Raw genomic sequence first — 26258 nt, 5'->3', positions numbered from 1 at the left:
TAATCAAGCAGAAGCATCCATTTTGTAGAGCCTGGTAAACACAGCACCACACCACGGGATGATAAACGACCATGAAACAGAAGAATTCTCCCCGAGTGTTCACACCGGTCTGAAGCTTCCTCTACCTTTCGGCACACACGAGGTCCTGGACCTTTCTAAGAGTCTAACCCACCGTGCCCCTCATTACACGGCCTGGCGTGTTTACATGAAATGGCACCTCAACAAATCCAAATAAATGTCTTCCAATCCCCCCCCCCCAGAGCCAATAAATAAGACACGATCCAAACGAATTCTCAGAGGGGCTTGTGTAATTATATAAATATCAACTTTAATGTTTACTGTAAGAATATAAAACAATTTGAGATTCTTTTTTCTTTACAAATACATACAGTACATTTAAAACACAGTAGCTTCTCAGCAGGACTCGGTACATGTTCGCAGGTCGATACATCATCATCATATTACACACAGGCCTCACACGACTTTCGATTCTTACCCCAGAGTGAGAGAGAGAGAGAGAAAGAGAGAGAGACAGAAATCCTCTACTCTTCTTTTAAAACTGAATAAATGTCCTTTTGTGAATTTAAACATTAAAAAAAAAAAGAGGACAAATCAATTTGTGTGCGACCCATCATCATCTACGAGGGGAAGCCGGGGAAAAAAAGGTCAATGAAAACTAGAGCAAGCTACTGACAGGAAACTGGCTGGGAGAGGGGACATCTGTGGGCAAAGAAATTCACTTCAATTTGAAGTACAATGGTCTGAATAACAGCCGTTAGCAAATATCCCAATATCTGCCTTTTTCCGTACGCATTAAACACGCAGGCGGAGGGGACCGCGGCTTCTCGAGGCTTCTCTCCAGACCCCCGTGAGCCAAGCTCCAGAAAATTCCAAACGAAAACGGAAGGAAAAAATAGAAAGCTCTCGTATACAAACCAGCGATTTTAAATTTTTTGTTTTGTTTTTGTCTGTCTTTGCATAAACTTGGTTGAGTGTCTGAGCCAGTCTCTCTGCTCCGTCCCCTTCAGTCTTTTGTTGGCCAAATTAACAAAGGTAGTTAGAGCCCGGTGCTTCATTTCTGCTGTTCTCAAGTGATAAAAAAAAAAAAAAAAAAAGCAACGCGAGATGGGGGAGGGGAGTGTATTCCAGGCACAATTGATCTCCATATCCTTCTCTCTTTTTCTTTTTTTCCTCTTTTCTTAAAAGAATACAAGTTTTTACTACGTCTACGAGGTAGCCGAACCGATTTAGGCGCCACAACGTGGGAAGGAGGAGGTTTAATATTGCGATGTGGGTTAGGAATTAAACCTAACTTTTTTTTGTTTAGTGTTTTGTCACACTGGCTGATATACAATGGGTTAATAAACTTGCTAAGGATGGTATACTGCGCTTATATATTTATATATAGATTTATAATTCTTGAATCAACAACTGAGAAGTCTTGAGCAGGACTGTTGTTCACCCCACCACCCTTTGAACTGCAAGTAACAGCCTATTATTTTTGAATAATGAAAACTACCCCTCCTTCTCCTCCTCCTCCCATCACCTCCCAAGTTTCTACCGCACTTTCTCGCTCTCGGTCATCTGCCACAGGCCCAGGTTGAGCACCTTGAGGCAGGGGAGTTGCGTGATGCGCTCCAGGCCGCGCTTGGTGATCTTGGTGCAGCCGTACAGGTCGATGCCAGCCAGCTGCGTCAGGTGGTCGGCGATGAGCTCCAAACCCTTGTCCGTGATGCGCACGCACTGGCCGATGTTGAGCGTCCGCAGGCCGTGCATCTGCCGCACCATGCGGTTCAGGCCGTCGTCGCTGATGTGGCACGAGCACAGCGAGAGCGACTGCAGGCCGTCCAGGCCCTGCGCCACGTACGCCAGGCTCTGGTCGCCCACCTTGTCGCAGAAGGACACGTCCAAGCCGACCAGGCGCAGCGAGCCCATGGCTAGGTGCATGATGCCCGTGTCGCTGATGTTGTCGCACGAGCGCAGGTTGAGAACACGCAGGCCTCCCATGTGCGACAGGTGCAGCATGCCGGCGTCCGAGATGCCGCCGCAGAAACTAAGGTTGAGCACCCGCAGCTTGGTCAGTCCTTTGGACATGTGTTTGAGAGACAAGTCCGTTAGTTTCTGGCAGTCCTGGAGAGTGACGCGCTCCAAGCCGAGGCAGCCCTCGGCCGCGCTGCGCGTCATGCCGGCCAGGTGACCGATGCCTACGTCCGACACGTGCCGGCAGCTGCGCAGGTTGAGGCTCTTGAGGCCGCGCAGGCCCCATGCTATCAGCAGGAGTCCCGTGTTGGTGACGTTGCTACAGCCCCCCAGCTCCAGCACCTCCAGGTTCTTCAGGTACTGGGCGATCCGGCCCAGACTGGAGTCCGTGACCTGTTTGCACAGGCTGAGGTCGAGCACTCGCAGCGAGGGGATCTCCTGCACGAAGGCGTGGCCCAGGCCGTTGTCGGTCAGGTTGTAGCACCCGCTCAGGTTCAGGCTCTCTATGTCGGGCATGCCTTGGATCACGTAGCTGAGGCTGCGGCGCAGACTTAGGATCTGGACGCGACGGATCCCGCGGGCCTGCAGACTCGGGAACAGGGACGGGTTCGCCCTGCGCAGGTGAAGCTTGGCCTCCACGCCCCGCCACACAGATTTGTGGTAGGAGGCGTCCCGCCACGCCGTGCACACCTGAGCCACACGCCCCTTGTCCCGCACGTCCAGGTAACCGAAGATCATGGCCAGGATCTCCGGAAACAGGCATGAGATGTGCGTCTCCATCTCTTTCCGACGATGGAGGATGTGAATTTAAGAAGAAAAGAACTAAAAGTATTAATCCGATCACGCTTTCTGTTCACGCTCCTCTGTGCTCCTCTTAAAACAATCAATAATCAAAATAATAAATAAGGATTTAAAAAATATCTTCCCAAATCCTTTCGCTTGCTTTTGCTCTTCACATTGAACAGCGTTGTCAAAACTGATCAACTCCACCATGTCCCGTGCGATCCGCCGTGGGTCTGAGCGGCTGGGTCCCAGTGCAGTGTGATCAAAAACAAAAATAAATAAATTACGTAGAAATGTGTAGACGTCTTCCCCCACTTTCTCTCTTCACGTTGAAGACAGTTGTAAAAATTGATCAACTCCACGTCCCACGTGATCCGTCTGCTCCTGCCTGCGCAGTAGGAATCAAACGCAAAAAAAAAAAAACAGAGAAAGGGTCACCCCCACCACCCCCAAAAATAAAAAAAAAGAAAAAGAAAAAAAGAAAACAAAAATAAAGAAGAAGAAGTGAACAGGAGCTGAAGGCTAAAGTCCCAGTCCAGAGAGAAAGAGCAGCGGCAGCGGCACTGAGGGGGGGGGACACTGGCGGTCACACAGCGCCTTCACATGATCGTCCTTCTCCGGAGCTGAGGAACCAGAGGGTCGGGCATGTCCCCATACCCCCTCCCCCCTCACCTCAGCTCTCTGAGATAAACAAACAAATAAATAAATAATCTCCAGAAGCCTTTGGGTCGCGGAGCAGCGCTGCGGTGGCCCCGTTCGGTCCGTCAGCAGAGCGGGGAGAGAGGCAGACGGAGAGGGGTCTCTCTCGGCGCTGGCGCTCCGCTCGCACGCATTGCCAAGCCGAGGGGCTTCCTGCTGCCTTTGTCTGATCTTTTCAAACTGACTTGGCAGGGCCGCCTGTACCGGGCCGCCGCGAAGGGGGAGACCGCCCGTCTGAAATACAGGAAGACCTACACGACTCGGACGAAAACCGAATACGTGAATCTCAGGCGGTGGTTTAAGGCGTCTAAGCGTGTTTGTGTGCTTGCTCGGCGTTAGCAGCGCTCGGCTGCGACGCGAGAGTCTTCTCTGTTTCTCTCGTCCCCCCCTTTTTTGTGCAGCGCGAATGGTCTCGTCCGGCTCAGCTGGAACAGTAAGAATAGTTCCCCTGGAAACCAACTTCTTACAATTCAGTTCACTTTACTCTTAACCCTTCACACCCCAGCTTTCTCTCTCTCTCTCTCTCTCTCTCTCCTCTCTCTCTCACACACACACACAGCCACAATTTAGTTCATTTTTCTCTTAACCCTTCACACCCATCTCTCTCTCTCTCTCTCTCTCCTCTCTTTCACACACACACACACACATCCATAAAGCTCTCGTGGGGGCTCATCCATAAAGCAGCATTTCTCAGTTTAGTCAGATAACTTAAGCCCAGATTTAAGGACTGTCCAACCGCAATCCCCCCACATCTCTTTTCCTCTTGGACACATTTGACTTGAGGATTAACTTATCTGGCTAAACTCCTGTTTTGTGCAATACACCCCTGTGTCTGCGTGGGTTTCCTCCGGATGACTGTCTGTGAGGAGTGTGGTGTGTTCTCCCTGTGTCTGCATGGGTTTCCTCCGGATGACTGTCTGTGAGGAGTGTGGTGTGTTCTCCCTGTGTCTGCATGGGTTTCCTCCGGATGACTGTCTGTGAGGAGTGTGGTGTGTTCTCCCTGTGTCTGCGTGGGTTTCCTCCGGATGACTGTCTGTGAGGAGTGTGGTGTGTTCTCTCTGTGTCTGCGTGGGTTTCCTCCGGGTGACTGTCTGTGAGGAGTGTGGTGTGTTCTCCCTGTGTCTGCGTGGGTTTCCTCCGGATGACTGTCTGTGAGGAGTGTGGTGTGTTCTCCCTGTGTCTGTGTGGGTTTCCTCCGGGTGACTGTCTGTGAGGAGTGTGGTGTGTTCTCCCTGTGTCTGTGTGGGTTTCCTCCGGGTGACTGTCTGTGAGGAGTGTGGTGTGTTCTCCCTGTGTCTGTGTGGGTTTCCTCCGGGTGACTGTCTGTGAGGAGTGTGGTGTGTTCTCCCTGTGTCTGTGTGGGTTTCCTCCGGGTGACTGTCTGTGAGGAGTGTGGTGTGTTCTCCCTGTGTCTGTGTGGGTTTCCTCCGGGTGACTGTCTGTGAGGAGTGTGGTGTGTTCTCCCTGTGTCTGTGTGGGTTTCCTCCGGGTGACTGTCTGTGAGGAGTGTGGTGTGTTCTCCCTGTGTCTGTGTGGGTTTCCTCCGGGTGACTGTCTGTGAGGAGTGTGGTGTGTTCTCCCTGTGTCTGTGTGGGTTTCCTCCCACAGTCCAAAAACACACGTTGGTAGGTGGATTGGTGACTCAAAAGTGTCCGTAGGTGTGAGTGTGTGAGTGAATGTGTGTGTGTTGCCCTGTGAAGGACTGGCGCCCCCTCCAGGGTGTTGCCAAGCCGAGGGGGTATTTCCACATTGCGCCCAATGATTCCAGGTAGGCTCTGGACCCACCGCGACCTTGAACTGGATAAGGGTTACAGATAATGAATGAATGAATAGTTGTTGTTGACATTTGGAAGTATCTGTAAATCTACAGTAAACCACTTCTGGGTTGAAATATTTTGTGGAAATAAAAATATCAATGACCTATTCAAAAGATGTACACATTTTTTTTGCAGAATATTTTCTGCATTTCTGTTCCCTGTGGAGGATGTTTAATTGTATCTTATTTTCAGATCAACAAAACGTGCCATTTGACCAGGAGCACCTGCACTTTATGACTTTTATTATGTTTAAACTCTTAGCTGTATTTCCTGGCCTCAAAGTTACCGCTAATAAAACCGATCAGTTAGAACTTAACTGGAGCTGAGGTTTCTGGTTCCTTGCATTGTGCTTTGTCAACACCCACCCCCACCCCCAACACACACTCAAACACACACACACACACACACACACACATTCAAATCCCTCAGCTTTCCTTTGTATTTTATGTTAAATGTCATTACAGTTTTTCTCCATTGCAATGTGCACAATTCTGAAAACGTGAATGTCATGACTCTAACCTGCTGAGCTCCAAACACAAATCTCCAAACACACACTGCATCATTTAGGAAACGTTGGTCACCCGCGAACACTGGCCTTCAACATTCAGCTTCCTGATTCACAATACGTCTCTCTCATGCTGCAACTGTTTAAATTCAGTTGGACTTGGATCATTTGTGTTACATACAGTTAGAGTGACCAGATCTGAGACGGTGAAAAAGAGGACACGTCTCAGGGGGTGGGGATGGAGTGATGAGCTCTCTCCCCTCGCTGCCGTTGTATTCTTAGCTGAACCTATGTGTGCTTTTAGGTCCTTTACACCTTTATTGCTACACAAAACATGGGAATTTCTTTTTTAATTCATCTGAGAACTTACATTTACGTTTCGGCATAGCTGCTCGAGATGAGGGTGGGTACATGAGCTTTGCCTGAGGTAAACAAGGACTACTGACGTGCAGACTGACCAATTAAATGTTTACAGAGAAGGTTATCGACCAATAACGGTAGCTCTACAGTCAGACCGTCCAATCAGAAGATTTTAGGCTACTTCACCACGCCCCCTTCTCACTCAAGCGAACCAATCGGAGTAGGGGAGGGCGGGACTAGTTTGTGAACGAAACTTCTCGAAGTTCTATGTAAGCGCTAGAAAAACAAAATGCCGGACGTTTGTGAAATTCCGCCCGGACATTTTTTTAAGTCTAAAATAGAGGACATGTCCGGGTGAAAGAGGACATCTGGTCACCCTACATACAGTAGACATGTAGTACTGTAAACACTGTAAATGAGGAAGGGAAAGATCCACACACATGTGCATGTGATTATGTAACACGCCCTCATTAATCACCCATCTACACATTTGATGGTAGTGTTTTGAGTTTGTCTTATCAGTGTATATTAGATGCTCTGTAAGAGATAAGGATGTAGCAGCTGTGTGTGGTGTTTCAGTGAAATAAGTCAGTTTTGAGGAGAGACAGCATGGACAGCATTTGGTGAATGGACCAATAGAAATGCTCCAAAATCAATTGGAATAACATTTTTTTACTTTGAATTACTTTGAAAGTTAAGAAGGTTTTTTATTAATTCTCCCGTAAAGTTACTATTTTGAGAGATACGTGTTTTTAATTGGACAGTGATGATATAACTAGTATCTAATATTAACCTGTTATAGTATCTATTTACGGTTCTAATGTAATAAATAATGAACCCTGTGCTGCAGGTCGTGAGGGGTCCATGGCTGAGATGCATTATAAATAAGAGGGTGATAAACAGATGTCAGGGCTGAGACTAACCAGTGATGTTTGTAGTTAAGGAGTCAGACCCTTTATTGTGAGTAAAGGGTGTCGGTGTCTGTATCAAGGCCCTCCCGGTGTGATTCACACCCCCCGCACCCCTTTCTCACACTGCTCCCCAACCCCCTCTGCCGTCTCTGCTGTAAATGCTGACAATGCATTTACAAAAAACTGCTTAAAATCTCACGCCAATAATTCTGATGTTTCTGATAAAGACGGAAATCCATTGTTGGTTTGAACCTCCGCTGGAACACAACATTTGCTCATGACCCACTAAACCTGGGGGAGCACGCTGTTCCCTTTGAGAACAATCAGCGCTGGAGTGGTTAATGTTTTCCCCTTTAAAAGATTACGTAAGTTTTATTCTTTTGCACAATTCCAAGCACTGGGCCTCTACATCCACAAACTCACCCCCCCCTCCCCAACCCCAACCCCACCTTTAGCTGGCGTGCTGGCATTGTTAGCTGATATGACAGGGGAGTGTTTGCAGAAACTACTGGAGTGTGTCGGAGCGGCAGTGGAAGGGAGGAAGAAGAGCAGCACAAACACGTTCATGTTTACAGGAGAAAATGCAACACAGCACAACTGACAGCACAAGTCCAACGCTCGCACTCCTCTCTCCTCCATTCCCCTCTCTCTCTCTCTCTCTCTCTCTCTCTCTGTCTGCCTTTGTGTCTGTCTCTCTAACTCCTCACAGTTTCATTGTTTTTCTTTAGGAAAATGCAAAAATATTTTTTTCCCACTCAATTTCTATGTCACTTTATACCAGTTACGCGCATTTAATACACCATCCCTCGGGGGCTGTGTGATCAGCTGTGTGGATAAACCAAAGGCTCATTATTCAGGTAGTAATTTTAAGATTAATTATGAAGTATTTATTCGCATATTAATCAGTACCGGCTTTGAAATTAACTTATAAGTTACAAATAGAAGTCAGAGGCTAAAATACGGGTCTACGAACAGCCCTTTAGAGTCTAACGTTGGGTTCACTTATCCAGTTCAGGATCGCGGTGGGTCCAGAGCCTACCTGGAATCATTGGGCGCAAGGCGGGAATACACCCTGGAGGGGGCGCCAGTCCTTCACAGGGCAACACACACACACACACACACACACACACACACTCACACACACTCACACTTACGGACACTTTTTTTGAGTCGCCACTCCACCTACCAACGTGTGTTTTTTGGACTGTGCGAGGAAACCCACACAAACACAGGGAGAACACACCAACTCCTCACAGACAGTCACCCGGAGGAAACCCACACAGACACAGGGAGAACACACCACACTCCTCACAGACAGTCACCCGGAGCGGGAATCAAATCCACAACCTTCAGGTTCCTGGAGATGTGTGACTGCGACACTACCCTGCTGCGCCACCATGCCGCCACTATGCTAAATTTTGTTACTAAAATACTCTTACAAGAAAACTAGTGTTATTTCAGTAAACTATAACGTAGCATAGTGGTCCTCCACCCAACAGGGTTCAGGTTACTGCCACGGACTAATCTGGATCTTGGACTTAACTATTAACGCTACATCTGAAGGTCCAAATCTAGCAATCCTTTGTTTATGGTTTTCACACTGATATATTTTTGAGTTCATGTCTTCACAGATCCTCTCCAGGGCTGCAGCTTTGCTGGAGATGGACACAGATGTTTGTAATTTCAATGACGTAGAAACGCACAGCTGTTTTTTTTCAGAGAGTGAGGTATATGTTCTTTAGACCCATCTCTCCTAGTCTGTGAGTAGCTACTACACTTCTGGCCCTTAGTCCCTGGTATAGATTTTCCACTAGCACAGCACCACCCCCACAAAATGTAACCAGTGACATTGCAAAACACCATCTTTAACGGTTGGCTTTGGAAACCACAACAACGGCAGCGGTAACGTTAAGCGGTGTTTACTCATGGTGTATCGGCGTGTTGTTGTTGTTTGGGACTGAACACAGCTCCGTCATCAGTTCAGACAGATCAGTAGAGTTTGTTCCTTCCTTGTTGCAGCGTCCAGCTCTCGCTGGATTCTTTCGTCGGACACCGATCCAAGGAGCGTTTGAACCTCTTCAAAAGACCACGGCGTCATTTTACGAGCTGCCGTCGTGAATCGGATAAAAACAAACGTGATCTCTGCTGCAGCTGGAGATTTTACAGATGGAGAGTTGGTGCTGGTCGTCTGCGTTGTGACTGACAAGCCTCTTTGTCCAATCAGTGGTTTGCAGACGTATACATTAGGGTTTAGTCTATCTCTAGCTTGGAACCAGGAGTGAGCAGGGATTAAAAAAAAAAATAGGTACCAGGACCAAATTCTGATCTGTGGTCAGTGGTTATGCCCAGGACGTGCTCCGACTTCATGAGCACAGACTGTGAGGAGGGGTCAGTGGCTTTCTCCCTGGCTCCCCCAGCTGACCTGGCCACTAGTCCAGAAGCCCACCAAGCCAAAGGCAGGACCCACAGCCCTCTTAGAAATAAACAGTGTGTGTGTGTGTGTGTGTGTTTGTGTGGACGAACAGAAGGCTAATTAAAAAGCAAACCCATTAACAGTGGAGAGATAAAACACCAGACCGCATAAAGAGAAACACCAAGCAAAGCCGAATGTTCCATGTGTGTGTTATAAACCATAATCCGCATCCAGAAATGGTGGAGGTTGCACGGAAACGCAAGCCGAGTTCGAGACTGAGCAGTAAAGAGAAACGGAAAAAACGAGGAGACAATATGACAGGAGCGAAGGAGAGTGAGAACGAAGGAGAGAGACGAGAGACAGAGTGAGAACTGGAAAGACAAGTGGTACATGCAAATTGTGGAGGTGATGTAGGACCTTGCGAGAAAGAGAGAGATGGGGGGAAAAACGCTGTCATGTGATGTGATGTGCTGATTCAGGCTAGGGAGATAATTGGATAATTGCGTGCCATGGAAGTGCGTTGATAACTGCGCTCGGGGCACTCGTTTCCTAGGAGACGCAGGCATGTGTCAACACGCTGCTGAAAGCTGACACCTCATGAATAGATTTTAGGCTACTTTATGCACCCCTCCAAACCTTATTCCTCCGTTTCTCTCCTTTCTCTCCTTTCTTCAGGGATTTCTGCACCTCTCCGCTGTTTCCAGGCATGTTTGGTTTGACTTTTTCAAGGATTCTGGTTTGTTTTCGCCACACGGGGGACACTGACCAGGTCTTTTCCAAGTCCTACTCCTCTGTAAAAAGTATTCAAATCAGATGGAGTCTCCCTCTCGCCGGCCCTCTACAGGGGCACACGGCAGGGTGGCACACCAGGAAGAGACCCTGCGCTCTCCTCTCCCACATTACCCCTCTGTAGCAGCATGTTAATGCCCTATAGCCAGAATTGCTTGCTATTTTCCTCGTTTCCACGGAAGATTTGGCACGGTCCTCCGATTTCATAGTTGCCTGTTCTTATCTTTCATCTTCAGAGAGATGGATTGAGATTGTTGTTTTCCGATGCCGTCCCCACCCCCTTTCAGAACGGTGAATCTTTTATGAAACTCCAAGTGTAAAGTTTAGGAGTGTGTGTGTGTGTGTGTGTGAGTAAGTGAATGAGCTGGAGTTAACTGTGTGAGTTCTGTTCTTCAGTTTGAAAAGCAATCTTCTGCTGATTCTTTGGCTCTTAAAAGCTGAGAGGGTTTCATTCATTCATTATCTGTAACCCTTATCCAGTTCAGGGTCGCGGTGGGTCCGGAGCCTACCTGGAATCATTGGGCGCAAGGCGGGAATACACCCTGGAGGGGGCGCCAGTCCTTCACAGGGCAACACACACTCACACATTCACTCACACCTACGGACACTTTCCATTTCTCGACTTCATTCCCTTGTTCCTTGATTCCTTTTCTTATTGTCGTACATTCTTCTATTTTTCTCTCTTCCATTCCACCTCTCTCTCTCTCTCTCTCTCTCTCTCTCTCTCTCCATCTCTCTCTCTCTCTCTCTCTCTCTCTCTCTCCTCGCTTGTTTATTCTTTTTCTCTCTCGCTCCTAACTCTCTCTAATTGTCTCTCACCCTCTCTGTTTTTGCTCTCTTTTAAATATATGTCATTGCTGTCCAAAGAAAAACATTTCTCCATTCTCTCCTTCCCTCTCTTTTTCTCTTTTGTATTTCTATATATCACATATTTCTTACCTGTGTGTGTGTGTGTGTGTGTGTGTACATATAGTGTAGTATATATATATATATATCTGTCATATTCTCGGGTGTGTCTGGAGCACTCAGCCAGGTGAGGCCCCTCCAGAGAGTAATTACAACCCCAAGCACTGATCAGAGCCCCGCGGCACTCGGCATCAAAGCGGAGGCAGGGAGCAGCCCGGCTAATGTACCGGAGAGGGAGCACCTCGGCTACAGTGCGTCACACACACACACACACGTTCCTCAGCCTCATCTCTGTATCAGCCGCAAATAACAAGGCATTTGGGTGTTCAATGGCCAAGTTACTGTGACCTTGAGAGAGCGTGCATAAGAGAGAGAGAGAGAGAGAGAAAGTGAGTGAGTGATGACTGAAATAGTCCGCTGCATGTCTGGGCCTGGAGAAAGGGAGGAACCAGGTGTTCTGCAAACAACAGGATGAATGCAGGGGCCACTCAGGGCTGCAGAGTCAACACAACAGCCACCCAGCTGGCCAGGCCCACAGCGCTAGCAGCTCCTCTGCTGCCAAACAGTGTCACACCCATGGAGAGAGAGAGAGAGACTTTGGGTCCATAGTTCATAATCTGTTAGTCATAGTTATGTTCAACTAACATTATTTGTGTTCTATAAAACAAATGATGATGCTAAGCTAATGCTAACGCTAATTTAAATTTTAGTTTTTCTACAAATAATAACCAGACGTATTCAGTCAGACCGGGAATCCCTCTGTTTCTGAACCACTAGCTATTAGGATATATTATGAAACATGTTTATCCAGTGCCCACCAACCTACACACTGTGAAACAAGGTCACCCCAATTTTCTTTGGGAAACATAGGATAAAAACGAGCTGCTCTACTTCTGATGTCAGGTCAAGAGACTTTGGAATTGCCCCGCCCCCTTGTCCGAGTCTGTCCAATCACAGTGCATGAGACAACAGAGACACAGGCGCAAAGACATAAAAGCGTTGAGTAAAAACAGAGAGAAAACCAGAGCGGAGGAGAAAGAGAACTGAGCAAAAACAGCTAAAAACAAGAGGTTCTGCTCCTCGCTCCTCACTGCTGTGCGCTCGGGGTCTGGGTGAACTGTGAGCGGCTCGTTATCAATTTAAAGGAACGGGTGCTGAATGCACAGGTTTTGAACAGGGCTGTTTACACATCGGGAGGACGCTGCAGTGTTTTGACCAAAGGTCACAGACTTTTCATTAACACTCCACAACTGTGTAAACCTGCGCAAAAGAGGAGAATAGAAGCCCTTTAAAGTCTTGTTGCCCTCTGTTCCCCTGGGTGCCTGAGAGGCTGTTCCTCAGGTGAGGCTGTTCCTCGTAATCACCAAAACAGTTTACCTCAACATTTTCTTGAACGTGCCTCTCACCTGAGACTGACTGACGACTCCATGAATCCCACGGCAGCCGCCGTTACTCAAGCGAAATTTCCAGTGCTCCGAAAACACTGGAATACAACCTTTTGATCTTGCGCTTTCCGAAAGTGACTCGCAGGTATTACGGTCTGACTATAAGTACGCAAGTAAGTGTGTGTGTGTGTGTGTGTGTGTGCATGTGAGCCGGTTTTATTTTTGGTTCCTTCGTAGCTGTCAGGGAACATCTCCTTTAGACTGTGTTGATTGTGGAGAAGAAAGGCGCTGTGTTTGTGTCTGAGCACTGCGCCTGAGAGACAGGCCGCCTCAGCTCAGCCTCGCCGCAGCTGTGCAGCCCTCATCACAACAATAATGAAAAGCTGAATAATTGATACATTCTTGCAGAAATGCATTGTTTGCATTTGAATTAAACATTACAAGCAGCCGCGCTGAGCTTCGGGAGGGGAAAGTATGCTGTAATGTTCGGAACTTACACAGAATCAAAATGGTGAGAGACTGAGAGAGAGAGAGAGAGTGAGTAAGAGAAAGCGAGAGTGAGAGAAAGAAAAGAGAGAGAGAGTGAGACAAGGAGTGAGAGAAAGAGAGAGAGAGAAAGAGAGTAAGAGAGAGAGAAATAGTGAGAGAAAGAGAGAGTGAGAGAGAAAGAGAGATAGACAGAGTGAGAGAAAGTGAGAGAGAGAGAGAGAGAGAGAAAGTGGGAGAGTGAGAGAAAGAGTGGGAGAGAGAGAGACAGAGAGTGAGAGAAAGTGAGAGAGAGAGAGAGAGAGTGAGACAAGGAGTGAGAGAAAGAGAGAGAGAGAAAGAGTAAGAGAGAGAGAAATAGTGAGAGAAAGAGAGAGAGTGAAAGAGAGAGAGAGAGAGAGAGAGAGAAATAGAGAGTGAGAGAGAAAGAGAGATAGACAGAGTGAGAGAAAGTGAGAGAGAGAGAGAGAGAGAGAGAAAGTGGGAGAGTGAGAGAGAGACAGAGAGTGAGAGAAAAAAGAGAGAGAGTGAGAGAAAGTGAGAGAGAGAGAGAGAGAGAGAGAGTGAGACAAGGAGTGAGAGAAAGAGAGAGAGAGAAAGAGTAAGAGAGAGAGAAATAGTGAGAGAAAGAGAGAGAGTGAAAGAGAGAGAGAGAGAGAGAAATAGAGAGTGAGAGAGAAAGAGAGATAGACAGAGTGAGAGAAAGTGTGTGTGTGTGAGAGAGAGAGAGAGAGAGAGAGAAGGGGGGGAGAGAGAAATTGGGAGAGTGAGAGAAAGAGTGGGAGAGAGAGAGACAGAGAGTGAGAGTGAGAGAAAGTGAGAGAGAGAGAGAGAGAGAGAGAATGAGAGAAAGTGAGAGAGAGAGAGAGAGAGAGAATGAGAGAAAGAGAGAGAGAGAGTGAGACAAGGAGTGAGAGAAAGAGTAAGAGAGAGAGAAAGAGTAAGAGAGAGAGAAATAGTGAGAGAAAGAGAGAGAGAGAGAAAGAGAGAGAGAGAGAAGGGGGGGAGTGAGAGAGAGATTGATAGATGAGGAATTGCCTTGTGTGTTCTAACCCACAATACCCTAGACTGGGCACCTCTCAGTTTCTTCATTCCTACTTTGTCTCCCTGTCTCCATCTCTCTTTCCTTTCTTTTATCTTTCCTTCAGAATTTTGTCCATAGTTCTCTCTCTCTCTCTCTCTCTCTCTCTCTCTCTCTCTCTCCCACTTTCTCTCTCTCTCTCTCTCTCTCTCTCACCTTCTCTCACCCTCTCTCTCTTTCTCTTTAGTTCAGTTAAGTTTCACAGGAAAAACATCCAAACATCTTTCCCAAACACCTCCATGATTAAATACTTCACAGATACGTATCGTCAGAGTCATTCGTAAACTGTGAACTGCTGTACACCAAAGAGATTTTTTTTAATTGTTGACAGCTGAGTTAATAAGAACCAGACATCTCAAGTTTAAAGCAAACATTCTACCCCTTCTTTCCACAAGTGAACACAGTCCTGGGCTGCCTGTGTCCTGTTTTGATCAAAATACCACAAGGATCAAACCCAACAGCAGCGTTCTCCCCAGATCAGTCATTTTCAGAACCGTTTTCTCTTTCTTTTGCTTTTATGTTTTCTCAGTTTTAACTCAGTACTTTTATTTCTGTTTGTTGTGTTTGTTTTGCTGCGTATAACCTCGTCTTTAATAAATGCAGGTCCAGCGCTGTGATTGGACAGACTCAGAGAAGAAGGTGGAGCAACTCAAAAGTGTTTTGACTCTGAGTAAGATGCCGCATGAAATTATGAAAAATGAATTACGAATGCTTGAGTTCCACACATTGATGTGATAATGAACTCAAAAAGGGAATTTGTTTTTTCATTAAAGACACTTAGCTGAAGCAGAAAATAAAGTTTTACAACAGACCTGCGATAAGCCGCTGACATAACCATGTTGTATAAATCTGTTTGTGGCAGAGAGCTGTATGGAGCGGGTGGTGTGTAATGACTTTATCACCATTGTTACATATGAAAGCTCAGGTGTTTCTTATCACCACCGCTGTAAAGGAATCTGAGCAAGCTCCGCTTCATCAAAAACCCAGTTTGAACCAGACCGGGAGTCCCAGAGAGCACCACTGTCCTCCTCCTCCCCCGTAACAAGAACAATGCAGATTGTGTCTATTAGATCTGGACAGTTGTGGAGCTTTTCCACTGCATGGTTCTACTGTACCCTCATCGACTCTACTGTGCTTTATTGGGTCTTTAAATTGGGTCCTGGTTCTGGAGGCGGGTTCTTGTTTAGTGGCTGTTCTCTCGTGGTTCAGAGCGAGTCGAGTAGGGACTAAACCGTGGCGTGTAAACCTTGCAGAGCGCTGATCGTCCAGAGAGAGTCGTCACTCTACGCCACGCAACGCAGACGACCAGCACCAACTCTCCATCTGTAAAATCGCCAGCTGCAGCAGAGATCACGTTTGTTTTTATCCGACTCACGACGGCAGCTCGTAAAATGACGCCGTGGTCTTTTGAAGAGGTTCAAACGCTCCTTGGATCGGTGGCTGACGAACGAATCCAGCGAGAGCTGGACGCTGCAACAAGGAAGGAACAAACAACAACAACCGCTGCCGTTGTTGTGGTTTCCAAAACAAACAGAGTAGAGTCCAGTAGAGCTGACTAGTGTGAGTACCATGCAGGAAAAGCATCCTTAATGTTCTCCTTCAAGTGTGTTGAGCCTCAGAGGCATTGAATTAGCTGAATTCCCATGTCTCAGTGGAAGCATGTGCTCCTCACCCTCTCAGCCCCCCTCTCTCTCCCCTTCCTGAGGAGCCTGAGGGGCCAGTGTGTTGTGGGTCAGGTTAAAGGTTGTGGGGTTCAGGGGGGTTTTAATCCAGCAAGGACAGTGGTCACTCAGGTCTCTCTTGATGACCTCCACTCGCCCCTCCTCCTCCACCTTAGTGACCCGGCAGCCTCCACTCAGCCAATAAGTGCGCCTTCTCTACTCTGACCTCTCTCTCCCTCTCTCTCTCTCTGCCTTTAGGTGGTTATCACGGGTTCTATATAACACAGTGAGACATGACGCTGTTAGTGTGCGTCCATGTTTCAGGGAAACATAAGAAACTCAGCTGTGTGGGAACTTATGATCTCCTTCAGCAGCATTTACTATTTTTAAAAGTCTGAGAACATGTTGTTTCAGTGCCTGAAGAATTTCTACACTCTTAAAAATGATGGTTCTTCAATGGTTCTTTAGTAAATAGAACTATATAGAAAACTTTTCTTAAAAAAAGGTGCTAAGTAGAACCATCTATAGCACATTCTCCATCAATCTAAGCAACCCTTTGTCCCTTAATCACGCAAAGGGTTCTAGTTTTCAGGGATCTATCCATTTTCTCTACTAAAGAACCCCTGAAGAACCATCTTTTTTTAAGTGTGTGCACAATTAAAAAGCTCCAACAAGTGGCACTGGTGTTTTTGTCTGTGAGGAGTGTGGTGTGTTCTCTCTGTGTCTGCGTGGGTTTCCTCCGGGTGACTGTCTGTGAGGAGTGTGGTGTTCTCCCTGTGTCCGCATGGGTTTCCTCCGGGTGACTGTCTGTGAGGAGTGTGGTGTGTTCTCCCTGTGTCTGCGTGGGTTTCCTCCGGGTGACTGTCTGTGAGGAGTGTGGTGTGTTCTCCCTGAGTCTGCGTGGGTTTCCTCCGGGTGCTCCGGTTTCCTCCCACAGTCCAAAAACACACGTTGGTAGGTGGATTGGCGACTCAAAAGTGTCCGTAGGTGTGAGTGTGTTTGTTGTCCTGAGAAGGACTGGTGCCCCCTCCAGGGTGTATTCCCGCCTTGCGCCCAATGATTCCAGGTAGACTCTGGACCCACCATGACCCTGAACTGGATAAGGGTTACAGATAATGAATGAATGAATGATAATTCCCTTTTCAGTGAATGTATTAAATTATCATATGTCATCTGGCGCACCACCTCAGGATGCTTCACAGTTTGAGAACCTTTGGTTTAGGTCTTGTAAGACAGTGGGTTTGGACCTTACACTGGTAAATAGGTTTTCTCTCTCTTCCCAAGGCAGAAAATTGGCATATGAAAGTTTGCCAAAAAACTTTGAAAAGCATGAACCCAAATGAGGATATTGCTCTATTCCTGCTCCGTATGTGGGTAAATCTGTCATATTTTTGCTGTAGATCGAACTGTAGCTTGTTAACTGCACTGAAAGTCAATTTCTGGGGTGATTATATTTTGGGAAATGCTGTAAGTAGTTGATAATCATAACCACTGAATCAATGGTGTTTATTCATTCATTCATTCATTCATTATCTGTAACCCTTATCCAGTTCAGGGTCACGGTGGGTCCAGAGTCTACCTGGAATCATTGGGCGCAAGGCGGGAACACACCCTGGAGGGGGCGCCAGTCCTTCACAGGGCAACACTCACACGCTCACACCTACAGACACTTTTAAGTCACCAATCCACCTACCAATGTGTGTTTTGGACTGTGGGAGGAAACCCATGCGGACACAGGGAGAACACCACACTCCTCACAGACAGTCACCCGGAGGAAACCCACACAGACACAGGGAGAACACCACACTCCTCACAGACAGTCACCCGGAGGAAACCCACGCAGACACAGGGAGAACACACCACACTCCTCACAGACAGTCACCCGGAGGAAACCCACGCAGACACAGAGAAAACACACCACACTCCTCACAGACAGTCACCCGGAGGAAACCCACACAGACACAGAGAAAACACACCACACTCCTCACAGACAGTCACCCGGAGGAAACCCACACAGACACAGAGAGAACACACCACACTCCTCACAGACAGTCACCCGGAGCGGGAATTGAACCCACAACCTCCAGACCCCTTGAGCTGTGTGACTGCGACACCTACCTGCTGCGCCACCGTGCCGCCCTCAATGGTGTTTATGCCGTAGTGATGTACGCAGCTGAAGGGACACGAGGCGATGCTCTTAACTCTCTGTGCCCTTGAACACTTGCAGCCCTTCAACAATGTTATGAAATGTTATCAACAATGTGCTGATCAGCATACTTCAAGAAAGGCCCTAGGGCTCAGGGCAAGAACTGGGACTGGGTGAAAGAGCAGACAGCAAAAGCCAAATCCCAGACCATTTTTGGCAAATCAGTTTTCTTGGTCTGACCTATTTAGTTATGTCCCTAAAAGAGGACGTGTTTGGGGAAAAGAGGACATTGTTTTGTGACCTAAGCAGTGCACTCTGTAGGGAGCTAGGGGTGGTTTAAAATGAGAACCACACAGAATCCACCCGCACCACTGCACGGAAATGCTCTTATATTCAAATACACAGTGAATTATTTCACATCGGACCCTCTCTGAATGACTTTATCTACATCTCCATAATTCACCGAATGGGAAACGTTGAAAAATCATATTCCATTCTCCGTCTGATTTCCGTCTTCCTTTCCTCCTGCTTTCCGTCTCTCTGTTGTGTGTCTGTGTGTGTGTGTGCTTGTGTTTGTGTCTCAGCAGGGATGTGTTTGTGTATCTGAACTCCGTGCCTGTGTCCTGTATTCCCTCTGCGCTTTTCTATTGTACGGCTGCAGCCTTTGATGTGTGCTAAAGCCTCCCCTGTTGTGGTCTTGCTCCCCAGGCTCCTGTGCTGCTTCTGAGGGTGACATTCAGTCTGGAACTCCCAGGACAGAGAGAGAGAGAGAGAGAGAGAGAGAGAAAGAGAGAGAGAGAGAGGGGGGGGGGGGGCTCAGGGGCTCTGCAGGGCACTGTAGTGGGACTGATGGGTGGCCAGTGGCCTGTGGGCCTTCCAGGGCAGGAGCGGGCACTGAGCCCAGTCTGCTGACCTCCTCTGTGGGCTGCCCACAGAGAGCATGCACCCCCTCCTCCTGCTTTTTGCTGAGAGAGACAGAGCAGGAGAGGGAGGGGGGAAAGGGGGGGACGCAGAGGGAGGGGGGAGAATCAGCCACAACTACGACGTTGACCTATATCTCCAGCTGAGACACACAGACACACACACACACACCATGTGATGTCTATACTCATCAAAAACACAGACATTTCAGGATTAGACATTCCCAATAGATAATATACATAAACTATTACATTGCACTGTGTATACACACACACACACACACACACACACCCTCCTCCACTAGCAAAAGTGGTCTTTAAGAACCCATAGCTAGAATTCTTGCATTAATATTACAGCTTCAAAATCACTGAGATGCTCCACTGAGCTGTAATAGAGAGAACAGAGCCTCTGTCATTGGTATTCTGCCCTCAGCACTGCAGAAACTGCACTATGTACTTCCTCCACCTCCCTCCCCTCTTGCCCTTGAATTCATAAAGGTGCTGTAAAAGTGAATTACACTCTGCAGCTGCAGGGGGAGCCCAGGAGGAAGTGGAGGAAGTCTTACCTAGTGTTCCTTTAAAAAGAAGAGGCAGAAGTCTTCTTGTTTTTGTTATTAAAGGAACAATAGGTACACAGCCCTCCTCTAAACGTTACATAGTGCAGTTTCTGAAGTGCTGAGCTAAGAATAGTGAAGACAGAGGCTCGTTGGAACACCATGATGAATTTAAAGCTGAAATTTTCAGGGAGAAATGTTACCTAATGCTCCTTTAACGCATGTATGCACAGTGTGCAGGGCTTACAGTGGGTCTAGTGTGAAAATGCAGAATGAGGGGGCGCTGGGGGAGAGATTCTATCCCCTGTAGGTGTGACACCACTGGCTACTGGTTGTCTTTTGTTTTTTTTATCAAAGCCAAGGTGTCAGAGACAGCATGGAGGACTGAGAATACCAACAAGGTCATACAAATCCCTCTCTGCAAGGGTTCGATGCTTATTGTTGCTCTGAATGTCTGAAAAGCTCATTAAGCTCTGCTACAAATCTGTAAAAAGCTCTAGCCTTTCACAGACATATGGATCATGCGGGCGGGTCAGTGGCGGGTGTGTTGTCCTGCCAAGGCAGGGACATAATACCAGCTCCTGCTGCGTATCTCCTAACATCGCCTTCGCTCTGAGGAGCTTACAAATCAATAACATGTGCCGTGTGCACCCGCTGCCCACTGCCCTGTGCCAGAGCCCAATACACACGGCCCTTCCCAAGCTCCAGCCACGATGGATGTATTTATTAGAGAATAAAGTAGCTCTAAGCAGCCGCTGCGCTTTTATAGAGGCCCCCCCTGCTGCTTCACCACACTACACCCTGCCCTATCAGACTTCTTACTGAGAACAAATTGACAGAGAGAGGGAGGGAGGGAGAGATAGCAATAGAGAGAGAGAGAGAGAGAGAGAGAGAGAAAGAGGGAGAGAGAGAGAGAGGGAGAGATAGAGGGCGTCCCAGGCGCACAGCAAACAGAGGGAGTGAGTGATGTGCGGCCAGTTTGGCCTATGTCTGGTTTCCTGAGCAGTCGGTGCAGGAAGCCATATGGGCCGTGAGGGGGAGGGAGAGAGTGAGCAAGGGGGGAAGGGAGAGAGAGAGAGAGAGAGAGAGAGAGAGAGAGAGAGAGAGAGAGAGAGAGAGAGAGAGAGATGGAGTGAGAGAGAGAAGAGAATGGAGGCAAGAGAGAGAGAGAGTGTGAGAAAGCAGGGAGAAAGAGAGGGAGAGAGAGACTAGAGGGTCAAGAGAGAAGGGTGAGAGAGAGAGAGAGAGAGAGAAAGAGAGCTCCTACCAGTTCACTGCTTCACAGCAAGAGCTGTTTGCATGAGTCATCCTCTGCCAGTCTGAGAGAGAGAGAGAGAGAGAGAGAGAGAGAGTGAACGAGAAAGAGAGAGAGAAAGAGAGAGAGAGGTGGGTAGAGAATGCTGTGTGCTGAAAAAAAGTTGGCGAGAGAGAAGCAGACAAGAGGACACAGAGGGAGGCAGGAAGGGTGAACGAAACAGAAAAATAAAATGAGCAACTAGCGGCAGTGAACAAAAAGATAAACAGCACAGAGAAAGAGTGAACGGTAGTGAAGAGAAAGGGTAGAAAACATTTCAGACACTCACACAAAACACACACACACACAGAGAGAGAGAGAGAGAGAGAGAGAGAGAGAGAGAGAGAGAGAGAGAGAGAGAGAGATAATATTAGGAAATGCCAGCAGAGGGACAGAGACAGAGAGAGAAAGACAGGTGAAGATGAGAGACAAAAGGGAGAGAGAGAGAGAGAGAGAGAGAGAGAGAGAGAGAGAGAGAGAGAGAGAGAGAGAGAGAGAGATTTGAAGGGTAACAGACAAAAAGGGGACGGCAACAACATGGAGGAAAGGAAGTGAGACAGGAAATGAGGAGGTCAGAGCAAAGAACAGGGAGTGAAGGGAGAGGGGGGTGGAGAGTTACTGAGAGGAAAGAATGAGAGAAAATGAGTGAGGAAAGTGAGAGAGAGAGAGAGAGAGAGAGAGAGAGAGAGACTGAGGAAAGAAGGAGAGAGAGAGACAGAGGAAAGAGAGAGAGAGAGAGAGACAATGAGACGAAAGAGAGAGAGAATGAGACGAAAGAGGGAGAGAGAGAGTTATGGATATGACAGTAAAGGAGAACGAGATGTGTGTGGAGAGGGAGTGCACATGTCTTTGATTTGGGACTATGAGCGAGAGAGAGATTGTGTGTGTGTGTGTGTGTGTGTGTGTGTGTGTGCAGTAGTAATGATATACAGCAGGCTGCTCTCTCAGACACCTCAGCACACAGATCTGTCAAACCTGCATCACCATTGATCTCCCAGCAACACGTCGCAAAGCATGCTGGGACACAGCTGGACCGCTTACCGCCCCATAGCCACCAGACACCTCACACACTCACACATACACACACACACACAAACACTGCTTACACTGTGTGTGTGTATGTGTATATGTGTGTTATAGATGTGTTATCTATCTGTCTCTCTGTAATGTACACTACTCTCCTTGTTTCTACACTTTACTGTCCGTTTTCTCAGCTCCACTGAGCACTTTGTCTTTCACCAATTACAGATTACACTCTATCTGTTGCTCTGCATAACTTGTTATGCCCCTTTCACTGTTTACCCCCAACCCCAAGAGCAGGTGCAGTTCGGTTGGTCCTGTGTCACTGATGAAGGACTAGAGGACGACCAACACACACTGTGCAGCAGCAGATGAGCTACTGTCTCTGACACTGATCAGTGTATAGTCTAGTGCCTGAATGGATTCGCCCATTTCAAGGTGGCGCTGTTGCTTTGTTGGTGCCACAACAAGGTCGTGAAAAAATGTCCAAAGCATTGTGAGGGTATGTTCTGTCAAATTTCCCACACTTGTGTCCCTCAGCTCAAGTGAGAACTGAAGGGGGAGGGGAGGGGCTGTAATGGTCTTGTGAAAGTGATGGGTACGATAAGAGCCGAGAGTTCACAGCCAGCTGAAACCCACTCCACATATGGCTGTTTATGGTGCGTGGCGTGCATGCTCCTCTCCGTCTCTCGCCGATTTGGTGCCATGTGTGAGGGGCTGAGAGCTGTGCTGCAGATTGTCTTCATTAAATCAGTCAAACGGCTGTTTGATGCGCGAGTGTGCTTTGAGAAGAAAAGGCTGCGTTGCTGCACTCAGCTGTGTGTCTCACACACACACACACACACACACACTTTGATCCTATGGTGTTCTGGGCCATGTGTGTGAGGGTGTATGTGTGTATGGTTTGCGTGAGGATGCCTCCGGGACTCAGTCTGAACCCTCCAGACACACACATAGTCAGCACACACTCCCTCAGGTTTAGTCTCCACTCTCTGCTGTTTATTTTATATTCTCCGTGAACCAAAGCCCTCTACACAATACACACCAACATACGCAAACCTTTACGTGGTGCACCGAACCTCTGTGGTTGTTCAGAGACTCCGACATGTTCTCTCCCCATTTGTTCGGCTCTCTTGATAGAGCTCCATTCACCCCAGTCTTACCAACTCTGTGCCATTCCCATTGTTCTACAACAGGACTTATTAACCTGGGGGTCGTGACCTTCTTGGGGGTCCCCTTATGGCCCCAGTGAAAATATACCGATGCAAAACAATGCACAACCTTCCCAGAGTCATCATACCTCACCAGCTGTTAGGGACAGAACTCTCAGTGTAACTAAACTGTAGGGGCGCTGCTAGGTCAGTACAACATTAACACAGATGGGTTTTGGTGGATCAATCTGTATTGGTTGCATTTTAGATACCACCTGGCTTTATAGGAGACAGGTCCTGAATTGGAAGCTTGTGTCATATTGTGTGTAGATGTTTCTCTTCTGCAGATTGTCTCCAGTCCGTGGACTGATCTGTAGATTTGTCTCTTCCGCTTCTCCGGCGCTGTTTCTGCCGCTTCACCGCTTGACGTTTTGAATAATGCCGCCAAACCACTAGGGCTGAATCACAAATATATTCCTCAATCCTTTGTAGTACACTATGTAGTGGTGTAATGGTATAGTTCGATAAATCTTTCACCCAGATGAGGTAAGATCTGGTTCTGGTGTGTGTGTGTGTGTGTGTGTGTGTGTGTGTGTGTGTGTGTGTGTGTGTGTGTGTGATTGGAGTCTAAGGCAGCAGCTCTGGGTGCATAATTCGTAGCTGACAGTCAGAGAGCTGCTGCTGCCTCTGCTTTGCTGCCAGAGAGGATCTGTCAGGTCATGACGATGCACGGCACCATCGCCCGAGGAGGAAAGCCCTCAAAGGATGCAGTTCTAGATGCGCTAGCAAGCTCTGCACTCTACAGCAACGTCTGAAATCACTTGTGCCCACCAACAGATGAGTGACGTTCACTTTAATAAGAGCTGATGTCTGAACCAGGCTTTTTCAGAGGGACTGCGCTTCCCAGATAACCCTGCTCTTTAAAGTTGAACATGTTGGCTTGTTTTATTCTCATTCCTGATCATCTTTAGTGGTCCGAGGCCAAGGTTCAGGCGTGTGTTACACAGGAATTGCGTTTGGTTGCGCTGCTATTGCACACAGATAAGAGGAAAATGGCTTTCTCGGACTTGATGACCGTTATTTATTCCTTGCTGGAGTGCGCCCTCTTCTGGTGACTGGCGGCGATACAGACAAGCTGTTTATGATTTTAACATGTGAAATGTGTTACATAACACAGAAATACACGGATATTGTGGGTCACTGAATCCTAAGTCTTTAAATCAGGCGAATAGTATTATGGCTAATATTATAGGCTAATCACTGGATGCTAGTGTACAAACGCAGTTTCAGCCAGTAATACGGATTTATTTATTTATATAGATATATTTAATTGTTGTTGTTATATTTAAGTGTTTTTAAGACGGATCAGATTGTGTTACTCGCTGGTATTGACTTGTATATGTTCTTTAAACCCCCCTTCGCTCCTCTAGGGTCAGAATTAGAGAAAAATGTAGTTCCAAAATAAAAGTCCTCTATAAAAAATCCCCAGAGTCCTTAAACGTGGTTTAGATGTAACTGCAACTGACGGGATTGGTTCCCTAGGTGTATGACGTATGAATCCCGGGCTGTCTGAGTATGTGTTTTTGAAACTGTTTTTTGAAGGCTGCAGTTTCCCAGAAGAAATGCTAATTTAATTGATGATGAAATAGCATCCCACAACATGCTAACAAGGCTAAACACCACAAACACACACAGCTCTAACAAGGCTAAACACTGGAGTTTCAATGGAGGGGTGCTTTAATCATGTATGGCAGTCGGTATGGAACTGTAGTTGCCAGTTATGGCCACACGAGGGGGTTATTTGTCTTGGGGGGTGGGGTGGGGGGTAGCAGTAGACCTGCTGCTGAAGACCTAGCAAATATCAACACTTCCCCTGGCCTTAAAGCCTTAAACCCCTAGCCGTGAAATGTTTGTCACCCCAAAAACAGGTTGCACAGGTTACGAACCCCTGTCCACATTGTTCTACCTATATAATATAGACTGAAGTATTGAAAATGTTTAAAAATAATGTCATTGTTTTTGAAACATTTTATTTTGTGATATATATTAATACTGGATTATTGTCCAGTCCTATACTGATGCAACACTCCTGTTACTGCAGAGTGGTTTTGGCTCCTCGTCCAGAGCTCTGTTGTCTGAGGAGTTAGTTCCGGGCTCTAGTGTGGTGTGTGTGTGTGTGTGTGTGTGTGTGTGTGTGTGTGTGTGTGTGTGTGTGTGTGTGTGTGTGTGTTTATTTGGGGTTCTGAGCTGGGGCTGGGGGGCTGATTTTCTGGAGCCTGGAGCCTTGTGTGAAGAGGTGATGGCAGGGTGTGTGGATTGTCGCAGATGAAAGAGTTTGGAGTGGAGGCTTTATCATTCGCAGACTGCTTGGAAATGGACAGGCGTCTGAACAGCAGCTCTGAGAAACACTGAGAACCACAGATGAGAAACAAATGAGACAAACTGTGAGGCTCTGAGAACCACTGAGATAGTGACACTGAGAGACAATGAAAGGCAGATAAAATGACAAACACTGAGACTCTGAGAGACGTTGAGATACTGTGAGAAACCCTGAGACACACCGAGACTGAGAATATGAGAGATGTATTGAGACATACAGATTCAGAGAGAGAGAGTGAGACAGTTTAAGAGGCAGATTTAAAAAATGCAGCAGGAGTGGAGGTGTCACGTATCAGATCTATGGTTTATTTTATTTCTTTATTCAAATTAGGATTTTTTTTTCTTGTTCTGGTTTATCGCAATAAAGCACCACAGAGAGTGAAAAGCGGATTTTACGCATGTGAACTCTGATGGAAATTACTTTTTCCAAGTCGTTAACTCTTTTATGTTCTCTCTCTCTCTGTCTCTCTCTCTCTCTCTCTCTCTCTCTCACACACACACACACATATATATACACAGAGAGAGAGAGAGAGATGTTTTCATGCATTTTGGGGCCATTACATAGACGTCCATTTATCTTGTGGACATTTACCATAAGTACTAATAGTCTAACCATTTTCCTAGTCCTAATCTTAATCTTAATCCTAACCATAACCCTGTCCCTGACCTTACGCTTAATCTTTAACACATTTTTGTCCTATGACAATAATATTATAATTTATATTTCTTGTCTCCACAATAGTCCCCGCTGCGTGAGTTTGTAAACAAGCTGTTGTTCAATATAGTGTATTCCAGGCACACACACACACACACACACACACACACAGACACACAGACAGACACACACACACAGACACACACACACAGACACACACACACACACAGACACACACACGTAGACACACACACAGACACACACACACACACAGACACACACACACACACACACACAGACACACACACACACAGACAGACAGACACACACACACACACACACACACACACAGACACACACACA

At 47.2% G+C, this 26258-nt stretch overlaps 2 protein-coding genes across 2 annotated transcripts in view; one reads left to right on the top strand and one right to left on the bottom strand.

The window, feature by feature from the left end:
* The window catches only part of wnt5b (wingless-type MMTV integration site family, member 5b), a 139553-nt gene that overhangs the window by 94522 nt on the left and 18773 nt on the right, over positions 1 to 26258 (top strand). The window lies entirely within an intron of this gene.
* On the bottom strand, positions 345 to 3578 carry fbxl14b (F-box and leucine-rich repeat protein 14b). The gene has a single exon (XM_066668900.1). It carries the CDS (start codon positions 2758 to 2760, stop codon positions 1558 to 1560), a length of 1203 nt encoding a protein of 400 aa, XP_066524997.1. The 5' UTR covers positions 2761 to 3578; the 3' UTR covers positions 345 to 1557.

This window comes from Hoplias malabaricus, chromosome 4 (assembly GCF_029633855.1).
Source record: "Hoplias malabaricus isolate fHopMal1 chromosome 4, fHopMal1.hap1, whole genome shotgun sequence".
Classification (NCBI taxonomy): Eukaryota; Metazoa; Chordata; class Actinopteri; order Characiformes; family Erythrinidae; genus Hoplias; species Hoplias malabaricus.
The sequence above is the reverse complement of the archived record's forward strand: the minus strand, read 5'-3'. Positions and strand labels throughout refer to the sequence as shown.